Raw genomic sequence first — 22,774 nt, 5'->3', positions numbered from 1 at the left:
TTGAGATAGAAATTAAGAATTAATTTCAAATGAGATGAACTTAATTGTCACCACCTTTTTAAACAGCTGCTTTAAGCCATTATATATCTTAATACCATTTTATGGTGTCTTTTACATTTTATTTTTATATCTAAAATATACCAAGACATTAGCCTCTCTTAAAAGGTTTTGTGAGCCGGGTGGCGGTGGCTCACGCTCAGGAGGCTAAGATCTGAGGATCGTGGTTCAAAGCCAGCCCGGGCAGGAAAGTCCCTGAGACTCTTATCTCCAATAAGCCACTAGAAAACTGGAAGTGGCGTTGTGGATCAAGCGGCAGAGCGCTCGCCTTGAGCTGAAAAGCGCAGGGACAGCACACAGGCCCAGAGTTCAAGCCCCACGACTGACAAAAAAAGGTTTTGTTATTACTTATATTCCTAACATTTTCTACTATCTCTGAGCATTCTCAGAATTTGCTTCATCCAGAAGTTTACATCTCTAAAGTATATGGTCTGAATTTAAAATAATATATAGTATAAAAATTTGCTTTAAAAATATTTGCATCAAACAAGAAAAGAAGAAAATGAAATAAAGTAAAGCAAAGTAGAACAAAACAGGTATTTTATGGCACATAAAAATGGAGTAAATGATTCTTGGAAGGCACAAAAATAATATAAACTCTTCTCCAAGGGAATGGTCTATGGATTCTTGAATATTCCTGCACAAGGTGGATTAAGACAGTATTGATTCCACAGCTTTATACCTTGAGAGGTCATTAGCAATGAGTTATTATTATTATTATTATTGTCATTGTTGTTGTTGGTCAAGCCCCATGGCTTGAATTCTGGGCCTGGGCACTGTCCCTCAACTGTTCAGCTCAAGGATAGTGCTCTATCACTTGAGCCACAGAGCCACTTCTGTCTATTTTTTCTATTTATGTTGTGCTGAGGAATCAAACCCAGGGCCTCATGCATGTGAGGCAAGCACTCTACCACTGAGCTACCTTCCTAGCCAGCAATGAGTTATTTTTAAACAAAACAAAAATAAAAATATGTAAAATATCTATATAGTAAGATATTTTAATTAGGTAGTTGCAAAATGTCTATTTCTATGTTTACCTACCAAGTTTTTAAATAGAATTAGATATAAATAAATGGATACAAGTTGCAATCATGGGGTATTAGATTTGTGTGGTTTTGTGCACTTTTTTTTTTGCTGCTATGTTCTGAGTACAAATACAGCAAAATTATGATTTCATCATCTATATGTTTAAAAATAAAAATCCATGCTGCTGACCTTTATCATGCTTTTCCTTAAAAATTAATCTATCCTTGTGTATTTGGTGCTATTAACATTCTGATTATTTCCTGTTCAAATTATCAATTAAACTCATTTATTAATTGTATCTTTCAGTATTTTTGAGCACTAAAAGATATAAAACAATGATTATATCTATATAATTTCTAACAACTATCCAAGTGAGTAAACCAATACAAATTCTGTTTCCGTTATATTTCATTTTAAAATCCACATGTGTTTTCTTGCTTTTTGGGGAACCATTATATACTTATGCCTATAGCATAATAACAACAAAAAAGTATTTTTACAGTTTGGTTAAGTACACATGAAAATTTCCTTCTTCCTATTTCATATGCATATTTTACGCCCCCCCCCCCAACCCATTGGAGAATTGATGAACAATCATGGTTTTCCACATTGTGTGTAATACATGAAAAGGTGAAAATATAGTCAAGTAATTCATGGGTAGTTCGATATGTGGATTTAGGCCATATTGTTAAGCAGCCAAAAAGTTTTTGTCATTCTTCTACCTCTTCTGCAGCATTATTTTCCTGGCTCCAAAATTCCTTCTCCCCAGATGAGAATGTACCATGTCTTGTGCTTATATTAGACCCTCACAGCCCAGTGTCCCACTAGTTTTCATCAGCCTTTCCATGCTCCAGCTCCATGCTTCTCATTTCCTTCCTCTAAGTAACTTGCCTGTTTCATCTTCTCAAGGTCTTGCTGTCTTGTGACAATTTGATAAACTATATTTTGAATTGTTTTCTCAATCTCAATGAAATTTGCATTTTGGAAACTAGGTTTCATGGATATTATTTGCTAAATATATGTCATAAATAGTGGCTTACAGATCTTGGCAAAACCAAAGTGAGGGCTTCTCCTTGTGAGATTATGTGCTCATAAACCCACTCTCACTATGAAGGTACGTAGTTAGATAGATCATATCACTAAGTCATAGCAGTGTTGAAGTCATGTTTTGGTATTTAGTTTGACATTAGGGCCGGTGGATCCTGCTATTCACCATATCAGATGAAAGGAGCATAAAAATCCTTACTGTGGCCTAGATCATGGCTTGGAGGTGACACATCACAACTACTGGAAAGAATAAAATCACCCTTTGGTGGTGAGTCAGAGGTCTACAAGTGTCACATGATCAGAGTTATAGATTCAGTGTGACTCTGCATATACAGCAGAAATATTTCTAGCAAAAATTCAAATGCCTACAGAAATACTTGTGAGAGAACATTCAAGCAATTTCAAAAGATACAGGTACTCTTAAAATTTTTGATTTTTATAAACAGCAAAGAAACAGTACCCTTAACCCCTGAATGATAGTCATAAAAATTTGAAGCTCAAAATTATTCAGATTGATTTTATCAGATTTTATTGGCTGGCTACTGTATTCACAATTTCAATATTCTCATTTTTAAACTGCTCAGGTTTTACTTTTATAAAGTGTAACATAATTTGCTTTTGTGCAAACCCACTGATATGAGGGATGTATTTTTTTATTGTGGGGGGATGTATTTTTTTATTATCCATATACGTACAATGTTGAAGACTTCACCTCCTATGATTTCTCCTTAATTCCTCTTTGAGGCTGTCTTAACTGGAAACAGAGAAGGCTAGATTCCTTCTGACCAAAGTGATCATCTACTTCTGGTCAGAAGAAAATGGTTAACAACAGTAGTTAACAGTGGTTAGTGACTACCATTTGTAGTCAACAATTTCTCTACTCCTAGTGTCTTCCTGCTCCCAACCCAGCCACCCCCTACCACTTGCCCAAAGATATAAAACCTTGCATAGTCAGTGATCACTTGGTAAGAGTTCTCCAAGACAAGGCATGGATACAAACTCTGTGACAGGGGCAAATATGGTTTTATTTAAAGTGGAATCTTTAGCAGTGGTCTCTGGAAGTAGCTTCCAGGTTTATTTCCTATAATTCTACAGAATCAAGTATTTGTATTTTTAATCTTTTCACATAATTATTATAGATAATATAATTCATCTTATCTAGCCTCTTGAATCTGTTCAAAAGGGAGTGGGGGATATGTGTATTCATTTTCTATGATCTATTTCTAAGTTTAAAATCATACCTAAGATTTTAGCACTAAACTAAAATGGGTAAGACTTTTCAAATTGAACTTAAAATTTAGAATATTAGAAGCCAACTAAATGAATCTTCAAGACTTGAAGAATGCTTCCTTAATTTTTTTCCTGTAATCCCTCTGTACAGCATCTTTACAATAAAATAAAATTCAAAATACATTTTTTGCTTTGGCATATTATTCAGAAAAGAAACAAAAGCCATAAAAACTATTTTCTAAATTATTTTCTCTTAATAATGTCACATTCTGAAACAGAAGGGCCTAGGCTCAGCAAAGGAGCTAGAAGAAAAGACTCAGAGGGATTTCTAAATATAAATAGAGTTGTTTAGGCATCAGGATGACTTGGCACAATCTGTCTAATTTGTCCCTTCAGATTTCTTAGCATGGAAGTAAACCCCAGAGGGAGAGAAAAGTTCCTTTAGGCTCACTCCATAATTCTTGCTTGACCCATATATTATGCTACTTCAAGCAGAAATGTGCTGAGAAGCTTACAAACAATATATGAAATGCTCTTTAGGGACAATTTTGTAACCCTTGACAGAAATGCCTCCAGATGTACACACAGCTTCCTCTACAGACCTGCTTCTTGCTCACTGGGCTACAACATTGGGAAAATTTTCTTCTTTAGCTGTTCATAAGTTTAAATCACCAGCATCAAGAAAAGAGGATCATTAGGCAGAGAAGTTGCATTTTGCCACCATTTCTTGCTACATCTAATAATTTTTAAGAATTTTAGTGATAAATACCAAGTAAATAAATATTTTAAAAAATTAAAACCAGAAGTGCTTGATTGCAAAGGGCCTAGGGTATTTAAAAAGCAAAAGGTTGGGAGTCATAATTACAGATATAAGGTAGGGAATAATGGTGGTTTAGAAAAATTTTAGGTGTGTGTTCTTACATCAGATATTTTACCCCTGTAATTCTCTAGTTATTCCCCCAGTAACAGGGATAAGAATATCTGAGTTACTAGCTCATCCTCTTTGTGTAATGAAATGAGAAATGGATGACACCACACTTTAGACAATGCAAAAATTTTTTTCTTTCTTTCAAATACAGAGTGTTATTTTCAGAATGCAGATGAGATTATGTGAACTCCATTGTGAGTACTGAAATGGAATACTTATCGAAACACATGGAAATATTCCTAATACTTCTGCAAGAAGTAAACTAGTGAACTGGGACTGGCTAGTGCTTTGTATGTTTATATCTTTGGTAAGTTATTCTGTTTCTTAAACAATTTGTATCATAATTTATAAAAATTTAACCCTATACTATATTTCTGATTAGGCATTTGGAGAAATATATGGTTCAATTACGTTATTTATAGTAGCCAGGAAATACTACATTGATATTGTAGAAAACAGGTATTTTACATATCATCTCTTAGGATAAAATGAAACAAGAAAGTCACACCACATGACCTAGTTTTCCTCTTGATTTTTACATCAATGAAGAAAGACTTCAAATTCAATTACAGCACATTAACCTTAAGGGTTATATACTGGAGCTTTACTCAAAGTAAAGGACTTACAATGTTTTTATGCAAATTTTAAGATTCATACTTATGATTGAAAAAATCCAATAAAATGATTGATTATATAATAGTAATTAAGTCACAATACTAAAAATAAGATACAAAATAAGGGGTATTCAATTACGGTGACCTTTATAATTAGTGTAATATTGTTAATATGAAAATGAAAAATAAGAAGAAAACAAACTCGTTTGAGAGTACTGAAAGTGAGAGATGGAATTCTAACTATTTCTAGGATGTGCTAGTAAGACTTGCAAGAAAAGGAAACTCAGGCTTTTTGTAACCTATAAATGGGACTGAAATCATACTTTCAAACTTTGTAGGTATTTAAACTATTTTTTTCTGGAAAACTTTAGCAACTTTTCAGATGACCACATATATCCACTATACTCCAACTACCAAATTGATTGAAAGAAGAATGTAAGTGCTTTAAGTTTTCTAAGAATAAAGAGAAAGGCAATAGATGATAAGAATTTGTTTTAATTTTCTGGCAAATACAGAATCATAAAATTGAGTACTACATTGCTGGAAAGTACTTAAGATATATTCAAGTAGAACTTTATTTGTATATATGGTTTTGAACTAAATAGAACTAATTTTATAATGATGTTAGTTGGATTCCTGTCCTGGACAAAGGCTGTCTTTCTTGGGGGAAAATCTACAGCTGTTGGGGTAAAGTTAGGACCAGATATGAACTTGCTTTTCTTTCTTAATTCAGTTATGGGATCAAAGCTAACTGCATCTTTCCAAAAATCAAGGGCTCATGGATTTATTTTCTTTTATCTAGAAACCTGAGACGAGTGGAAGCGTTGCCTAGGGTAACACGACCTCATTAGTTATGTTTTTATGTAAGCTCACATGCTTTTACTAGGTAATGATTTTCCTTCTGTCTTATGTTTCCAATGTGGAACTTTGTTCTCCCAAATGTTTCTGTTATCACAGCTCTGACTAAACTATTGCAAGGGATCAATGAGAAAACAAAAACTGACACACTCATTTTATGCTGCATCATATAACAATGGCTCAGAACCCAGTAGTTTATGAATGAAATAAAGATACTTTATTTATTACACAGGCACTTGGATATTCACATGCCCAACACATCTGATACACTTAACAACTATGGAAACACGAATGGAAAATGTCTGCTTGTAGGATTGAGAGAGAACTTTCACCATGTAAAGGTGAATGAGTGCATTGACAATTTTTCCTTTGCTCTCCTCTAAGAATTTCCAGAAGTTACACTTTAAATAATAGGCAACAAAGACTGATCTACATTCCAACTGATATGCTAACTTGAACTGTGAACGATTTAAAGTTTTATCACAATGCAACATAGTTATAGTCATGCTTGAACAGATTAGGTTAGTAAGCATGCATTCCATTCTGCAATATGAATACTGTTAATCTATTTCCCAACAAAGATCAGAAGATGCCCAGTGCATAGAAAAATACAAATCACTGTAGTCAATATATTACGAGAGTGATCTTGGAACTTACACGGTGGTGATGAAGTCCTAAAATGCCATGCCCACAAAAGCACATTAAAAAGTGGATAAACATATTTCATTAGACAATCTCTAAGAATGAAAGCTTTAAATTTGGGGAATGTTCTTGCTGTGTGCTTTGAACAGGGCCTTTCTGCTCACCTCCTTCTGGCTTGACTGGTCCATCAGACATCACCTTCCTGAGGGCTAGCTGGCTTTGGTCTTGGTTGCCATTGGCTGGTGGAGGCAGATTATCAGACTGAGTTCTTTGAATAGGGAGGACTCCTGCTATGCTGTGTCTGTGCTGCTTCCTGGCATGATTAGACTGACCGCTTTTATGTGCTGCTGTGGCAGTGTAGGTGAAATGGAAACCCAGAGTATGTATCCTCAGATGGAACCAGCTTTAATGTTATTCATGCAAACAGAAGTGTTCTTTTGCTCTATTTAAGTTGTGTTTTCAAATGCCAAAATGACACCACATGCACAGCACTGAAGGGAGTTAAAAACTGGCTGTTTCTTTGAAAATGACTAAAGGGATGTGGAAATGACTAGAGGAATGGGAAAAGCAACAATCTAGTTCCAGTGCCTGGCTAATGCCATATGGATGTAACAGTGAGCCTACTGTTGGGAGCGATCTCATCTTCATTTAGAGTTTGTTAAAATTATATTGGGTGATGAAATGTTCACAAATGAAAAGAAAATATAACAGTCAGGTGGGGTGAACGTTCTACTTTGATTTACAGCTACTAGATATATCATGTCTTGACTTTTAAAGGATTTCATGGTTAGGCCCAGAAAAAGAGCCTGAAAAATTCTCTGTGATCCTATATGAAATGCGATCCACAAAAATGGACCCAAAATTGTGTTCCTGAATGAGGTTACAGGGCCTCATTAAATATTCTTATACATACACTAATCCTAAGTATTTTTTAAACAAAATGATTTTCTTTCCTAGGAGACTAGGAAATTTTACACATGGAAAGCCACATCTTACATGCATAATTTCTTAGTTCTTTTAAACATTGGCTTAACATGTTTTCTTTTTTTCCTCTAGGTTCTAAAACATGACTGCTGGTTGGTCTCTTATTTCTGCCTAAATTTTTTTTTTAGTATTTCAATGTGCAAGAATCTCATTGTTCATTTGCTCTAAATATTTGTGTGTTTGTGCTTTTTTGGATGTAATGCCTGGAAAATTGGCAGCCCCTTTGTGCTTATGATCCCTGCACTCCAAAGACTATTTAAGCACACACAAAAAGACTCACAACATTGCTTTGTCTGCCTACACCACAAACACAGCTACCAAATACTATGAGCCAGGTTGGGTGGATGGTGAAGACAAAGGAGAAACAGCCAGTTTTATTGCAGTCTACGTAAATTAAAAAACAAAAAACAAAAATAAACCAAATATAAGGAAGAGCATATTTATGTACTGATACCATTCTTACACAGACAAAGGGACAGAGAACAGAGTGAGCAGGGGATGCCAAAAACAGAAAGCAAACAGGGAAGGACAGCAGGAGAGAAAGGCAACAGATGAACATTAAGCTGCCATGCTGAGGAATTTATTTGCGTCTTTTACTTGGTTGAATGCGGAGTTGTTGCACGGCGGCTTCAGCTGCAGCTATTGCAGCCCCTGCATCTTCCAGGTGGGTCTGAGTAACGCTGGTTTTGCTTTGACTGCGAGATGGTCCATGAGAACGGAGATGGCCTTCAGATGATGACTTGGAGCTACCAGGACTACTATGAGATTTCTCAATGGTTGGAACCTGCATGTCTGGTTATAAAAGGGTAAAGCATGAGTTACATTTATTCTGTCACACTTGGTCTACACATAATTGTAAGTAACTGCTACATATAACTAAGAATTATGTTAATACTGCTTATGGTTCACCTATGCAACCGCTTACCATATAAAACGTGATTAAATATTTGGAAAGCCATTTTTGGGGATGGTAGGAAAAAAAGATGACAATCTTGAGAAGAGATACATTCATGAAGAAGAATATATCTAACTTAGATTAACTACTAAATACATTAACTTCTAGTTTCAACTACTAAATACATTAAGTTCTAGTTTCAGGCAGTAAGTTCGCTATTCTGGTAGAAGTTGGGAAAAAGACAATGCAGCTATACTGATGAGAAGTTTTAAGCCAAAGTGAAATGAATTTTGGGATGAGGTGAAAGTCACCCGAGAGTATTAGAGCCTGCAGAACCATTGACTGCAGCAATTTAAAAGATTTTTACCAAGCACACATTTCTGCTAGGAGAGAGGTAGTGGGAGGAGTAGGGAAGGGAGAGAAGGAAGGAGAAGATTGGGTTTTATGTTAATCATCTTGCAGAATGTTAAAAGGGACACAGATGAGTTAGACAGGTGGAATCAAATAATTGATCTATAAAGCTCACTCATAAATAATCTACAGTACTCATTTTAGTCAGCAGTTCACAATATGAACTGAATGGCCTCTAGATATAGCCTCCGTTTTCAAAAAAGCTAGTAATTCATTACCTTATAATACATAGAAATACTTTCTCAATGTGATATACTTTCTGAGAAGTTCATCAGAGACATGGAAGCATCACTCAAGTCCAGTATAAAAATTGTATAACTGTGTAATACTTACAAATAGCTCAGTATGTCTAGGTAAGATATCACATGTTTATTCTATATGGGCAATAATAACAACTTATAATGTGGACTGATATTGTATTAGAGAACAGTTGGAAATAAACCTCCCAAAGTTAAAAATCATTTAAATGGAAATGTTTTGCATATTGCCAAACTCAGTATAAGGTAGTGCTGATTAAAATAACAATAACAACAATTGAAAATTAATTTGGGGCCAATATTTAGGAAAGAGTTAAGGGAATTTTAGTACTCCAATAGTTTTAATGATAAACAAAAAAGTTCTTGATGTGATAAGTAAAAGCAATATGTGAAATTATATTTATGAGTAAGACCATATGAAAAATCATATCTTCAAACATCATAATCACTTGATCAGCATGATTATATTTAGTCAATGTATGAAAAGGGACTTTAATATTTTTGTTTATGAAATGTATTAATTCACTTTTTTCTAAAAACATAACATTGATTTATCAAAACAGAAAAGATGAAATGTTTCATATAGCTCATACTGTCGTTTTAACAGGTTGAAACATAGCACCAGAAAACTGAAGATTGTAAGGTGATATACCTAATTCTATGCTGAGAAAAGACAAGCCTATTTCTCAAATTCCAGATCACTCTGTTAGATAGTATATTAATATTTCAATAGAATCTGACTTTTCAATATACAATGTAAGATACGTATTATCCTATATCAATTAAGCAACATAGAGGCACACATGTCAAGAAGATACTGAGAGAACAAACAGACAAAATGCTTTTTCTCCTTGAAATAATTCCTACCCTTGGATGGGTCAGGGAAGATACCATGACTTCGGCTTTTGATGACAGAAGGCTTTGGGGACTGCTGGCTACTTTGACTGGAATGGGACTTGCCATGATCAATGCTCTCAGTCTGTTCCTTGAGCGGATACCACCTAGGAGTGTTATCAAGGTGAGATGTACTAGACAAATCAATCAATACCTGAAAAAGACAACAAATGGATGAAATTTATGAATTATGTTCAATGCATCCATTACATTTTCTGTGATCCAAAATTTATTCAAAGATAAATATGTATGGATAGATACATATGCATTTATCTTGTATCTATATGTATATGTGTGCAAAAGGCATAGTATTAGCATTATAGATGATATTTTACTATTTTCCTCATTTTTTTCCTTTTTCTCAATTAAATGATTAAATGGAACTGCATAAAGGCTTTGATTGGAAAGACAGTAGAGTTTTAAGTAAATCATTTCCAGAAAAAAACTGTATTGGTTCTATGAACTCCTAGTCCTAATCATGCCTGGAAGTTTATTTAAAGTATAATTTTAGTTACAAGAAGGAAAAAATGAAAAGATTTCAAAGAAGAGATGATTTGCAATTACTAACTTATTTCTCTATTTTTAAACAAAGAATGTGTTGTTATTGTGGAGGTCAAGTGATGGGTACATTTCTTTTGGAACAGTATCAGTCCTTCCTGCACTTTCTCCCAGTTTTCCCCACCCAACCCCCTATACAAGTTGTGTAGTTCATTTTTAACATACTGTCTAGTGAGTATCACTGTTGCATTTATTCATCCATTCTCCTACCATTTCTGTGCTCCCCTGCTATCCTCCTCTAAACAGATTTAATAGCACAACACACAGATAACTTCATTGTACATAAGTGGTGCAGTTTAAAGTTATTGGCACCTTAGACTTTACATATTTGTGTGCATGTATACACACATATATTTTCAGGACAATGAATGTAAAGACAACAAATAAGAACATTTTTGTAAGTAAATCAGTTTTTGAGATGAGACATTAAATCAGATATAACACTATGTCCTAGAATGATCTTGCCTAGCATAATGACAAGAAAGCAGTTTGAAGGTTGTGCTTAAGTAGTCTGGTTTAGGCAGGACAGCAGGGATAGACCATAATAAAAAGGTTAAATGATCATCTATACAATAAAATTAAGAAAGGACATTGCATTTTGTCAGATTTACATTTCTGAGACATAATTTAATTTAACATATAGCTAACATTTCTGTTCTAAGGAAAAAGCATTAAATAAAACATGCAGTTTCAGGACATCCTATATGAACAAAAATGATCAACACTGCAAATTCATATATAAAATTGTTATAATTGTATTTTCCTATTTTTAGTTTTGCTTTTGGGAATCTTTGAGAAAAAAATTTCAGGGTATTTAACTACCAGTTAGAGATGTGAAAATGTTACATTGATGTATGCATTGACAACAGCAAGTAAAGAAACCAAAATTTTTATTATTACATATCTAGCTTATTTCTAATATAAATTTACTAGCTCAAAAATCTTTTGGGCTGACAGCAAGACTGTATATTTTCCTACTGAAACAATTAACATCCAATCTTACAACTTAATTAAAAATTATATCAAGTAGTAGACCAATAACCATTTCTCAAGGCACTGTTCATCTATTCAAATAATAATCTGGAAATATTGATTGCAAAATAACTTATTTAGAAATAACTATTTCATAAACTTAAGAAACCCTGTTTTCCCTGTATTTGATGTTGGTATAATTAGTGGAGGGGAAGGGAAAAAACAATTTTTTTAAATTTTTTTTTTATTGTGAGAATACCATACAATTACAATTACATGGGCAAGATAATTAGTACATTTCTTATCAAGCATTGTTGCCTCCTCTTTGTTTCCCCTTCCCGTCCTTTCCCATACTCCCCCCTCCCCCCACCCGATCATCCCCCCACCCCCCACCAAAGTTTTAAAGTTCGTTTTTCGACATAACGACTTGAACATCTCATTGTTGCAATGGGTCCACATGTATCCCTAGTTAAACGATTTGTTTTTTCCCTTCCCCTCCACAAATTATACCAACATCAAATACAGTGAAAGCATGGGTTGTACCATGGGGGAGGGACATACAAAGTAACAAAGATATCATCTTATAAATATGTTAGAAACAATTGCATGAAAGAAAAAAAAACAAAAAAACATTTGAATACTTATCTTGGGGTTCATTCCCCTAACGTCAACTTATCTGACCTTTTCTGCTTGACTCAGACATATACTAGATATTGCAAATAAGGGAATCCATGGGACCTATGTTTCTTTGGGACTGGCTTACTTCACTTATAATTTTTGTTCAAGTCTTTCCTTTCCTAGCAAATGGGGCAATGTCATTCTTTCTGATAGAGGCATAGAATTCCATTGTGTATATATACCACATTTTCTTGATCCATTCATCTACTGAGGGGCATCTGGATTGGTTCCATATCTTAGCTATGGCAAATAATGCTGCAATAAACATAGTCGTTCTGGTAGCTTTAGTGCAGTCTTGTTTGTGATCATTTGGGTAAATGCCCAAAGTGGGATTGCTTGGTCATAGGGGAGCTCTACGTGGAGTCTTTTGAGGAACCTCCATACTGCTTTCCAAAGTGGGTGAACCAGTTTACATTCCCAACAACAATGCAGTAAGGTTTTCTTCCGTCCACATCCCCTCCAGCATCTGTTGTTATTAGAGTTCTTGATTCTAGCCATTGTAACTGGGGTGAGGTGGTATCTCAATGTTGTTTTAATTTTCATTTCTTTTATGGCTAGGGAGGTTGAGCATTTCTTCATGTTTCTATTAGCCATCCTTCTTTCCTCTCAGAGAAGTTTCTTTTTAAGCCTTTAGCCCACTTACTTATTGGGCAGTTGTTTCTTTGAAGATTTGTTTTTGGGGGATTTAATTTTTTAAGTTCCAGGTATATTTTAGATATAAACAAATTGTTTAAATAGGGATACAGGTGGACCCATGGCAACAGTGAGATGTACAAGACGTTATGTCAAAAAATGAACTTTACAACTTTGGTGCGGTGGGTGCGAGTGGAGAGGGGGCGATGGAAAGGGATGGGAAGAGGAAACAAAGGAGGAGGCAACAATGCTTGATAAGAAATGTACTCATGACCTTGCTCATGCAATTGTAACCCCACTGTCTGGTATTTTCACAATTAAAAAAAAAGAAATATACTTTGGAGAGGAGAAGAGGGGAAGAAAATGCAGTAAAGAATCCAATATATATTCTACAAAAATAAGAAAAGTAAGTGTGAGGGTAGGGAGGAGAGGGATGGATAAGAATGTTGAAAAGGGTGACACTGATCATGATATATTGAATTATAAACTGCTTCGTTAATTGACAACTCCTTTGTAAAACTACTTAAAGATAACAATATAAATAAATAGATGTATAAATAAATAGAAACATGCTTTGCATCTTGCTTTATTTGGTGGTTTACAATGGCAGCATGGAAGGAAAATGCAATCTGGGGCTTACCTCTCCAAGGAAGTCATTTGAAGAAAATCTATCATAATCCCAAACTGTCACCTCCAGGGTTTTCTTCTTTAGCTATAGTTCAAATAAAATTGACATTAACTCCATTTTCCATAATAAATTTTCATTGCACTTGCAATTTACTTTCATATTTAAATCCTGTCCACTTACACAAATGTACTTCTATTTTTTACCTACAGAATGTTTATTTATACTAAATAAACATAAATAAAATATTGCATAAAATTTAAACAATTACTTTGTATTCTAATCCAGTTTGATTATTAAAAGCACTTTTTAAGAATTGGTAATTTTTATTTATTTCCTATGTATATTCCTCATCCACCCAGTTTTTAAAATAGAAAGTAGAATATAGGTTCTTATAAGAAATTCATAAATTGTAAAATAATTCTGGAAGATGTAAACTTTTTAGGTGATTTCCTATTGTTTCAATGATATCCAATGATACCGGTAGCAGTATCTTATTTCTGTCAGTGAATTTAACATGTTACATTAAAACACCCAGATTGTAATTTTTATGTCTGAACATATAATCATACTCATCTTCCAGTGGATAAATTAAGACCTTACTTTAAAGATCCAATTATTTGAAAATTGTTTTACATGTGATTTCTTCTTGTTTGACTTTATTCTCTTCTCTGAATTTAACTTTATGAACTGCCAATTATTTTTCTGCTATGAATACAAAGTTCTGATGTTCAGATTTTCAAGTGTACATTGATACCATTTTTGCCTAGAGTCATTAATTTGTAGTGATAATCTTTTATGCTAGTCATTATTTTGTCTTCTATGGAGTTAGCCTACTAACAGGAGTCTTAAAATATTTCATGAAGTAACACATTGTGTCTTTGCATTACTTATGCATGTCAAAATATTTATAAATTTTGATGTACTGACACTTAAATTGCATGTAGTACTAATTGGATAGTAATTGACCAGTTCTCTTACATTCACTTACTTGTCCATTTTGAGCAGTAAATACATCAAAATGTATACATTTTATTTTGTATAATATTTGAACTTCATTTTTCCTCAGATGCTATATACTTTATGGAAGTATTTACATTTTATGGTAAATAAAATAAAATAAAATAATGACAAATGGGTCATTTGTCATAACTATATTTTTAGTCCAAATCTGTTACTTAGGAAATAACCATCACTCACCTGTTCCATGGAAATGCTTTTATAAATTACTGTTTGATTCCACTCAGGATTCAGACTTTTCTGGACATATTTAGTCCTTCTCTTGTACTCGGCACTGAATGGAAGAAAGGAAAGAGTTAATTTGATTATTTAGCTCACCTAATGACTTCATAGTCATGTAGATATGTAGACTTTTCAAAGATTTTTTTTCAAATCACTATGTAATTATCTTATTATTTTATGTTTTAAGCCTTATTTTAACTTGAACACACAAGAGCAATTTGCATAAGTTGGATTCCTTATATTTTGTTTGCCCTTTTCAGCAGATGCTTTTAGGTATTTTAATCATACTAGAACTTTATAAATATTACTATTTCCTGAATATAGTAGCTAGTCATATTAACTGAATGGTATTTTCAATATCTTTTCTGCTACAAATACTAAATTGGTCTTTAGCATCCCAATAGTTCACATCTAAACATGTCAGCAAAGCTAAATGGTCTATCAATCAATTTTTTTCTAAACAAAAATTAGTTAATGGTTGTACTGAAACAAATGATGTATGGTTCTTGCCAAAACTGACATTCTATCACCATCAATAGCACTTAAAATGTATTTGGATACTCTTGGTAAACTATGGTATTTAATGTTGCTATAAAATTTTTACTATAAATCCTTCTTTCATGCTAATAGATTATGATTAAATTGGACCAAGTTAAAAAAATCTTTATTCAATATAACTGTATTTGTGTATACCCATGACATTTTCATTCTTGCTTAGCAATGATCCATTTACATATTACAACTCATATCCCACAACTATCCCAAGGAAGTCTAAGCAGAACATCTACAATTGTAGTTGGGGATGGATTTAGGTTACTGTGACATGTTACTAGAAAATGGTGCCCACACAGACACAGCCATTCTCTTTCACTAACTTTTTCTATATTTTATACCTCAGTTCATATCTCAGTTACTAAATAACACTTTATCTCTGGTGGGCATCAGAGCCCTAAGATGGAACAGATTTGTCTAAAGTCCATTCAGGTTTCTGGACTTTACAAACTTCCCTTACTTAAAAGCACCAGCCAGAGACCTACTATTCTATTATAAACTCAAACTATAAACTCAGACTGACTATTGGTATACCCTGACTTGGTATACACACTGTCATATGTTGCAATGCCTAAGTTTGTTGCTCAGATAATATTTTCTTATGTTTTCTATATAAAGCTCCTGGGAAGCAAAATTCCAATTTACCATCCATTTATAAACATAGATTCATGACTAGTTTCTTTCTTCTCTCTTGTTTTATTCTTAACCACCTGGTGCAAGGGGAAGAGTTCTCAGCAATGACTGCACAGTGGAATCACTTGCTGTGTGAATTTTGTTTGGGTCGGCGAAGTCAGGACTTCATAGATCTCGCCCAAGGAGAGTCTGAATGTGCTAAGTCTTGAGCAGTAGTTTTGAAGGCTGTCAGGTCATCCTAATGTGTAGTCAAGATTGAGGTACAGAGTTTATGCCTCATTTTACCTTTTCTGTCTAACATCTGAATCCAATTTAAAAGCCAAGAAGTTCTCATCTTACTTCTAACTAAGGCACTTGATTGTTCAAAAATAAATGCAGAATTTTATAATTTTGTCACTCAAAATAAATTTCCAAAATACCCTCGGGAAAGTGTATAGACAATAATTTAAACAAATTTATGGACTGTGGAAAGAAATAATAAATTTCACTCACACTTTTTTTTTTCAGTATCTAGTGATGTGTAAATTTCTAGTCTCACATATCTAGAATATTCCATCCTACTAATTCCATTTTTATCTTACAAAAATTCTCCCACCCATGAACAAGAATTTTGTTCAAGAATATTTACTGCCATATTGTTTTTAATAATCAATAAGACAATGAATACATTACATTATAGTTAATCAATGGAATACTAAACAACAGTTTAAATTTAATCCATCTCCATACATAGAAATAGATTTCTAAATAATTTTGTGAAAATATAAATGTAGCTGGGTGCTGGTGGCTCACGCCTGTAATCCTAGCTACTCAGGAGGCTGAGATCTGAGGATCACAGTTCAAAGCCAGTCCAGGCAGGAAAGTTTGTGCGACTCTATCTTCAATAAACCACTCAAAAACCGGTGGCTTAAGTGGTAGAGTGCTTGCCTTGAGCTGAAGAGCACAGGGACAGCGTCCAAGCCCAGAGTTCAAGCCCATGATCGACAAAAAATAAAAATAAGTAAATAAATAAATAAATAAATGTAGAGAGCAGTGTGATACTATTATAATTATGTGAAATAATAAAAATTATTTAGCATAGCTTTTTCTCGCTCTGTTCTTTTCTAGCTCTTGCTCTTCTTTTCTAGCTCTCTCTGCTCTTTTCTAGCTCTTTCCTCTCTTGCCCAGACTCTCTCTCTTTCTCTCTCTGTTCGTTTCTTGCTCTTGCTCTTCTTTTCTAGCTCTGTCTGCTCTCTCTCTCTGCTCTAGCTCTTTCCTCTCTCTTTCCCAGCCACGTGGAGTGCCAACCTTGCCTGGTCCCAGCAGGTCTACTGGATAAACCTACCCCTTACCCGAATACCACGTGAGTGCTACTGTTCTTACCCCTCTCTCTGCTCTTTTCTAGCTCTTTCCTCTCTTTCCCAGCTCTCTCCTTTATAAATAAACAAAAAAAAAATAAAAAAAAATTATTTAGCATACATGTATATAAGAATGTGTACTAGTAAGCGTGAGTATAAAATATTAAATTTAATTCAGTGGTGATTTTAGGGGAACAAAGAAGTGATTACAGAAGGCTCCAGGTGCACTTTTAGGTAGATTCTATTGGACAAATACAATAAAATACTAAGGTTTGATAAAACTTGAATAGCAAGCATAAACATTTACAGTAGGCTTGAAAGATTTTAAAACAAAGCCCAAATGATTTTGGTAAATATATTCCTTTATGTTTCACTTTTATAACTTTTTTTGATGATAGTACAGGAGGAATTGATGTCACCACTAGCAAGTATAGATTTTGGTTGGTACTTTAGAATCACTGCTACACTAATGCAAATATGTTAAGAGAAACATATAGTAAGTAGCACAAGTGTTATATTTGCAGCTTATTTTGGATATAGTTATCCATGTAATGGATCATAGGAAAAAAATTAACAATTCATAATGTAGTCAGGAGCAGTATAATTATTTTTCAGATTTCAAAATGTTGAGTCTGTATCATGTTAAAGATGAGAATAAATGGCAAACACAAACTCATGTAGTTGCATGGAAGTTCTGGATGAATATAGTAAAATTGTCTGTTGTGATGAAATGTTTACAAAAAATTACCAGCCACTATGTTTTCCTTGTGCATAATTAAAATAATGATTATTTAAAAGTTTCATGTGCACGTCATTTTTTTCTTTGTATAAATAAGCAAAAATTATAGAGAAAATTTTGAGAAAAGACAATAGAATCTTTGCTTAATTACTATAACACATGATCATATATTTGATTCATGCATGAAAACTGATATAATAATAAGTAAATGTATTAAATTCTGTCCCCTAGGCAGAGATCTAAGTGTATTTTATGTGCTAAATAATTTGCTCTTCATGGCATTGCTATAAGACAAGCTTTTTACTATCACACTTAATATGTAGGGACAAATGATGCTCAGAGTTATTGGCAATGCTAAATAGAAACTCTTAAGCAAAATTCAGATAAGAGCATAAATTCAAGAAGAGGAAGAAATTGAATTCATTCTCTTTTCTTGTCTAGTAAGCCTACTACATTTCCTTGTGAAGGGAGAACAACACATTGCTGTTATTACATTATGAAAATTAGGCCATATCTAATCATCAAGACAGTAATACTGGAAAACAAAAAGGTAATTCATAGAGGTGACCATAGTGATTATCTCTATCCTAAAATCTGCTTGTGCTTCTTTAGTTTCTTGTAAAATCAACTGAAATAAGTTTTGGTCTTCAGATTGCAACCTAAACAATTTTTGTCTTGTAAAAAATAGTTTGATATGCTAACAAGACTGCTTAGACAAAGTGTAGCTAGAAAGAGATTCCAAGTATAATGACAGCTAAAACTAGTTACAATTACAGAAAAATCTGATTAATGTGAAGAGAATTGCACTTTGCCCAAAGTATGATGAGACAAAACTGGAAAGAGACACTTCAGATACACTCATTTCATTTCTTAATCCACTAGAACGTTCACTACGTTCATGACAATTTGAGCTCTTTCCTGTCATTCTTTCACCCCAGCTTGCCAGATACTGTCTTTCAGAGCTCAACAATAAATTGATCAAAGGATAAGAAAAGAAAATGGAAAAAAAGAAACTATGATTTTAGTTAACAAGATTTTCATTACTTTAATTATAATGCATTATATGATGTTACTGAAGAAAATCTGCCTAGTTATCTTTTTAGTAATATTAAATAATTTTGTGTAATAGAGTGATCCAAAAACATTGTATTTCTTATTTTGCAGTGATAACAGACTATCAGTTACCAGCAAGTTATCATACATGTGCTAGCTATAATACAGAAACAAAATGTTGTTTATTAAGAGCTTGTTATGTGCCAGATGTTATTGTTGTTACTTTAGGCTTATTACTTCATTTATTCATATACATAAATAAAAATTCTGTAAAGGCTGCTGTTATTCCTAATTAGCAGAATAGAAAAGAGTTTAAATTATATCTCATAGAATGTAAGTGGCAGGGCTGAAATTCCAACCGAAGTTCTTAAAGACTTCTTAAAAATGCATGCAACTATTGTTCATATTTACAAAACATGCTCTTCTGTAAGTTAAATGAAGACAGCCAGTACTCTGATAATTATCTCTCAGTGTGTCTAGATGAAGGAGCGAAAATTCTGAAAAGTGTGATAGTCAATGTCTGTTATATAAATGACACTATGTCTTTGAAACAAGATTAATTTTATATATCATTCCAAAAGATCTGGATTGTGTTCTGCAATGTGAGAACAAGACATACTATGAAACTCATCAGCATCAAATTTCACCTCTTGCTACAATGACATGGCTTGAAAGTTTCTGGTAAGGCTGTGATGACTAACTCTATTGTTTGAGACACATTCTTATGCTTTTAAAATGAACAAGCATCCTCTTTTGGGGAAACAGCTTGTTGGGATTAATAAATATATCATATTTTAAAATCACAGACAAAACAAATGTACCATTAATAATCTAGATGAAATTAAAATTCTCATTACTCTATTGCTACAGATGGTACATGATTCACCTTCTCAAGTAACACATTCAATTTATGATGATGCAATAAGTGACATGCTAAATAATGCTTCTGGTTGTGTATTAGAAGTACTGTTTGTTGATAATGTAATGGTGCAACATGCTATGAGTTATTAGCAAACAGGCTCTTAACACTGGAACCAATCAAGAATAATTATGCGACTGCCAATATTTTATAATAAGCAGTTTTGGAGTGTACTTCTAGAATGTAGTACTGGAAATCTAAAATATCAGTTAATTCCTTTTAAAAAGTGACTCCAGAATGATATAAAAGATCCAGCAAATCTTAATCTGTGATTACCACATGAATGGCTAAGGTTTAACAAATTATATTTTCTACTTTTCTGGGTCTTATTAGACACATCTGCTGAAGCTAGTTATGAAATAGTAATTCAATAGATACCCAGATCAGAAGAATAAAAATTACAACAATGAAGTGTGAATCAATGTACATAAAAATATAACAAGTATAACTCTAGGCATAACACTACTGCTAAACACTGAAAGAGAATCAACTCTACCTGGCGTTCTGGACAACCATGACTTGACTGCATTGATTCCAGGAACAAGAGTGAGGAACAACAGGAAAGTAGGAAAGACAAGAAGAAAAATGTTAGGAACAGAAATAAAGAAAGAAATACGATATTAACACTTAGAGCAGCTATTTCATAATGTATAAATGACATGAGGCAGGAAAAAATCCATCTGAAATACATTGAAAAAATACCTTACGATTATAATCTATTAAGAGGAATTTAATAAAAGAACTAAGTATTGAATAGGAGTAGTATAATAGCTGTTACTGAGGCAGATCTCACTCATGTATCATTGGAGAAACTTTGCAAGGACAGCGTAGGTGAGACATTCTCCATTTCCTGTTACTTTTTCCACAATGAACTGACTTATTCATATTACCTGCCCATCTGTTCTGGTTACAAGCATTTGCAACATGAAAACATGTTGCATATAAATAAAAGGTAGATATTCTTATGCTGTATAAAATATGAGACTGCAGAATATCGTTAGAGGATAAAAAATGATAAAGCTTTATTTCCATTCATTCACTAAAAATACAAGTTAGGGACAATACTTGACAGTGATTCTCCCTTCCCCAATATTTTATTAAGTAACACTAAAGGTCTAATGACCGAAGTAGATAGCAAAATAAAACGTGGCTTGTTGTTACCTTTTTTTAATACTCATCTGAAAAGACATAGACAAACTTTATAGACAATTACGCAAATGTAGAATTTAATTATTATGAAAGACAAGATTCTCTGAGGCTATAGAACTATTTGAATAATCTCCATAAAATTAGTGAAGGTTTGAGAAACTTTAATAAATTAAAGCTAGCACAACAGTATCGATAATTCTCAGTTCCAAATGGAATTACTGGGGAGGATAAAATTAAAGTTTATACTCAATTTGACATAGTACCTGACAATTTTCAAATCATTGAGTGTGATTTGATTTGATTTCTCTGACAAACTAGAAATGATGATATGCCTACATTAACTCTCTCAATATCAGCAAGAAAACTGAATTTCAGTGAAATTGGTGATCTGTCCATGGTGAAAATATAGCTTAGGAACAGAATTAAATGCACTGTATAACTAATTTGGATCCTACTCAAATACAGCAATTACAGTCAGACAAACATAATTTCTATGGCTTCAATGCTTTTAAATTTGTTGAGGGTTGTTATGTCACCCAGAAAATAGTTCAGGTGAGTGCACCATGTGTACCTAAAAAGAATTTACTTTGGATGGGAAGTATGTTAATTAAGGCTTCAAACTAGCTATATAAACAACAGTGTGAAGACAAATTAGAGGAATTAAGAAATCATTTGCAAAATTTTTAATTATTTTGGCGACACATGGTGTGACTAGATTTGAGTCTTTATCTTATACAACGTAAACAAAAACATTGGCACTAACAGTTACAATAGCTGAATGTACTTTAAAATAGTGTGGGCGGATGGAGTTGATGAGGTAGAGGCGAGTATGACTGGCCCCAACTGATGACAGCTGCTGCTGAGCTGGGGTGTGTGATGGGTCATATAGCGTCCTCTGCTTCTGGACTACAGTTGAACCTTCTCCCCGCCAAACACCCCCAAAACAACATTTAAACAATCACTCTTCATATTAAGGAAACAACAACAAAATAATACCTCCAAATTACCAACTCAGGTTACTTTTTATTTTATCTCTATTATTTGATTGCTTGTTGTTTCATTATGCTAATTTAGCATAAATTATTCAGATAACTATATGCTTTGTGAAGGCCAAATCCTCATTTTTAAAACCATCTTTGATATGAATTATCCAGAACATACTTTATACACATTACTTATTCAAAAATTAGGTATCTCCGAGAGCAATTTATTATTTATTAATTTTAGTTGGTGCCAAGCATGTAAAGTACATGCTCTACTACTAAGGTACATCTCAAGTCCTGAGTATATATTTTACATCAATAATTTACACATAAAACAAGACATTCAAAAGACATTTTCCGTTTATTTACCAACGTCAGTCTTTTAAACGCTATTCTTATTTACTAGTGTTTTTTAAACACTGATTGAAAAGTATGTTGATAAATAGCAATACATAAGAATAAATCACTGAAGGAACACAAAAGTAATAGATCATAAACATACATTACAAAGATAGTAACTGAACACTGTTTTCTTCAAATGAATTGGGGAATATAAATTAATTCTTTAAATTCATCCCCCATAGTTTCTTCCATAGTTTCTTAACAGACTACATCAAGTGACCAGTCATCACAGGACTGGCTCCCAGAATAGAAATGCTGATTTGCTCTCATTGAGTCTGTTTTTATTATGATGACTGCTCTTCCCAGAATCCTTGAAGGCACTGCCTTATCTACTAATGAGAATAAATAATCATGACTGGGAGAAAACTAAAGGAAAGGTAATAAACTCAAGGTGAGGCTTTGAAATTGGAGACTGTTTCTATTATTAATTACTGCACTATTGGTAAAATAGGTAAA

The 22,774-nt window shown here is 33.4% G+C and overlaps 1 protein-coding gene across 1 annotated transcript in view; it reads right to left on the bottom strand.

The window, feature by feature from the left end:
- Positions 1–22,774, bottom strand: part of Pclo (piccolo presynaptic cytomatrix protein) — a 280,740-nt gene that overhangs the window by 42,118 nt on the left and 215,848 nt on the right. Inside the window, 5 exon segments of the mRNA XM_042684701.1 lie at positions 7,984–8,178; positions 9,817–9,997; positions 13,325–13,396; positions 14,510–14,603; positions 20,281–20,307. Coding sequence (XP_042540635.1) covers positions 7,984–8,178; positions 9,817–9,997; positions 13,325–13,396; positions 14,510–14,603; positions 20,281–20,307 — 569 coding nt within the window.

The sequence above is a fragment of the Dipodomys spectabilis genome, unplaced genomic scaffold (assembly GCF_019054845.1).
Source record: "Dipodomys spectabilis isolate Male_0828 unplaced genomic scaffold, ASM1905484v1 ptg000089l, whole genome shotgun sequence".
NCBI lineage: Eukaryota > Metazoa > Chordata > Mammalia > Rodentia > Heteromyidae > Dipodomys > Dipodomys spectabilis.
This window is presented reverse-complemented; position numbering and strand designations above follow the sequence as displayed.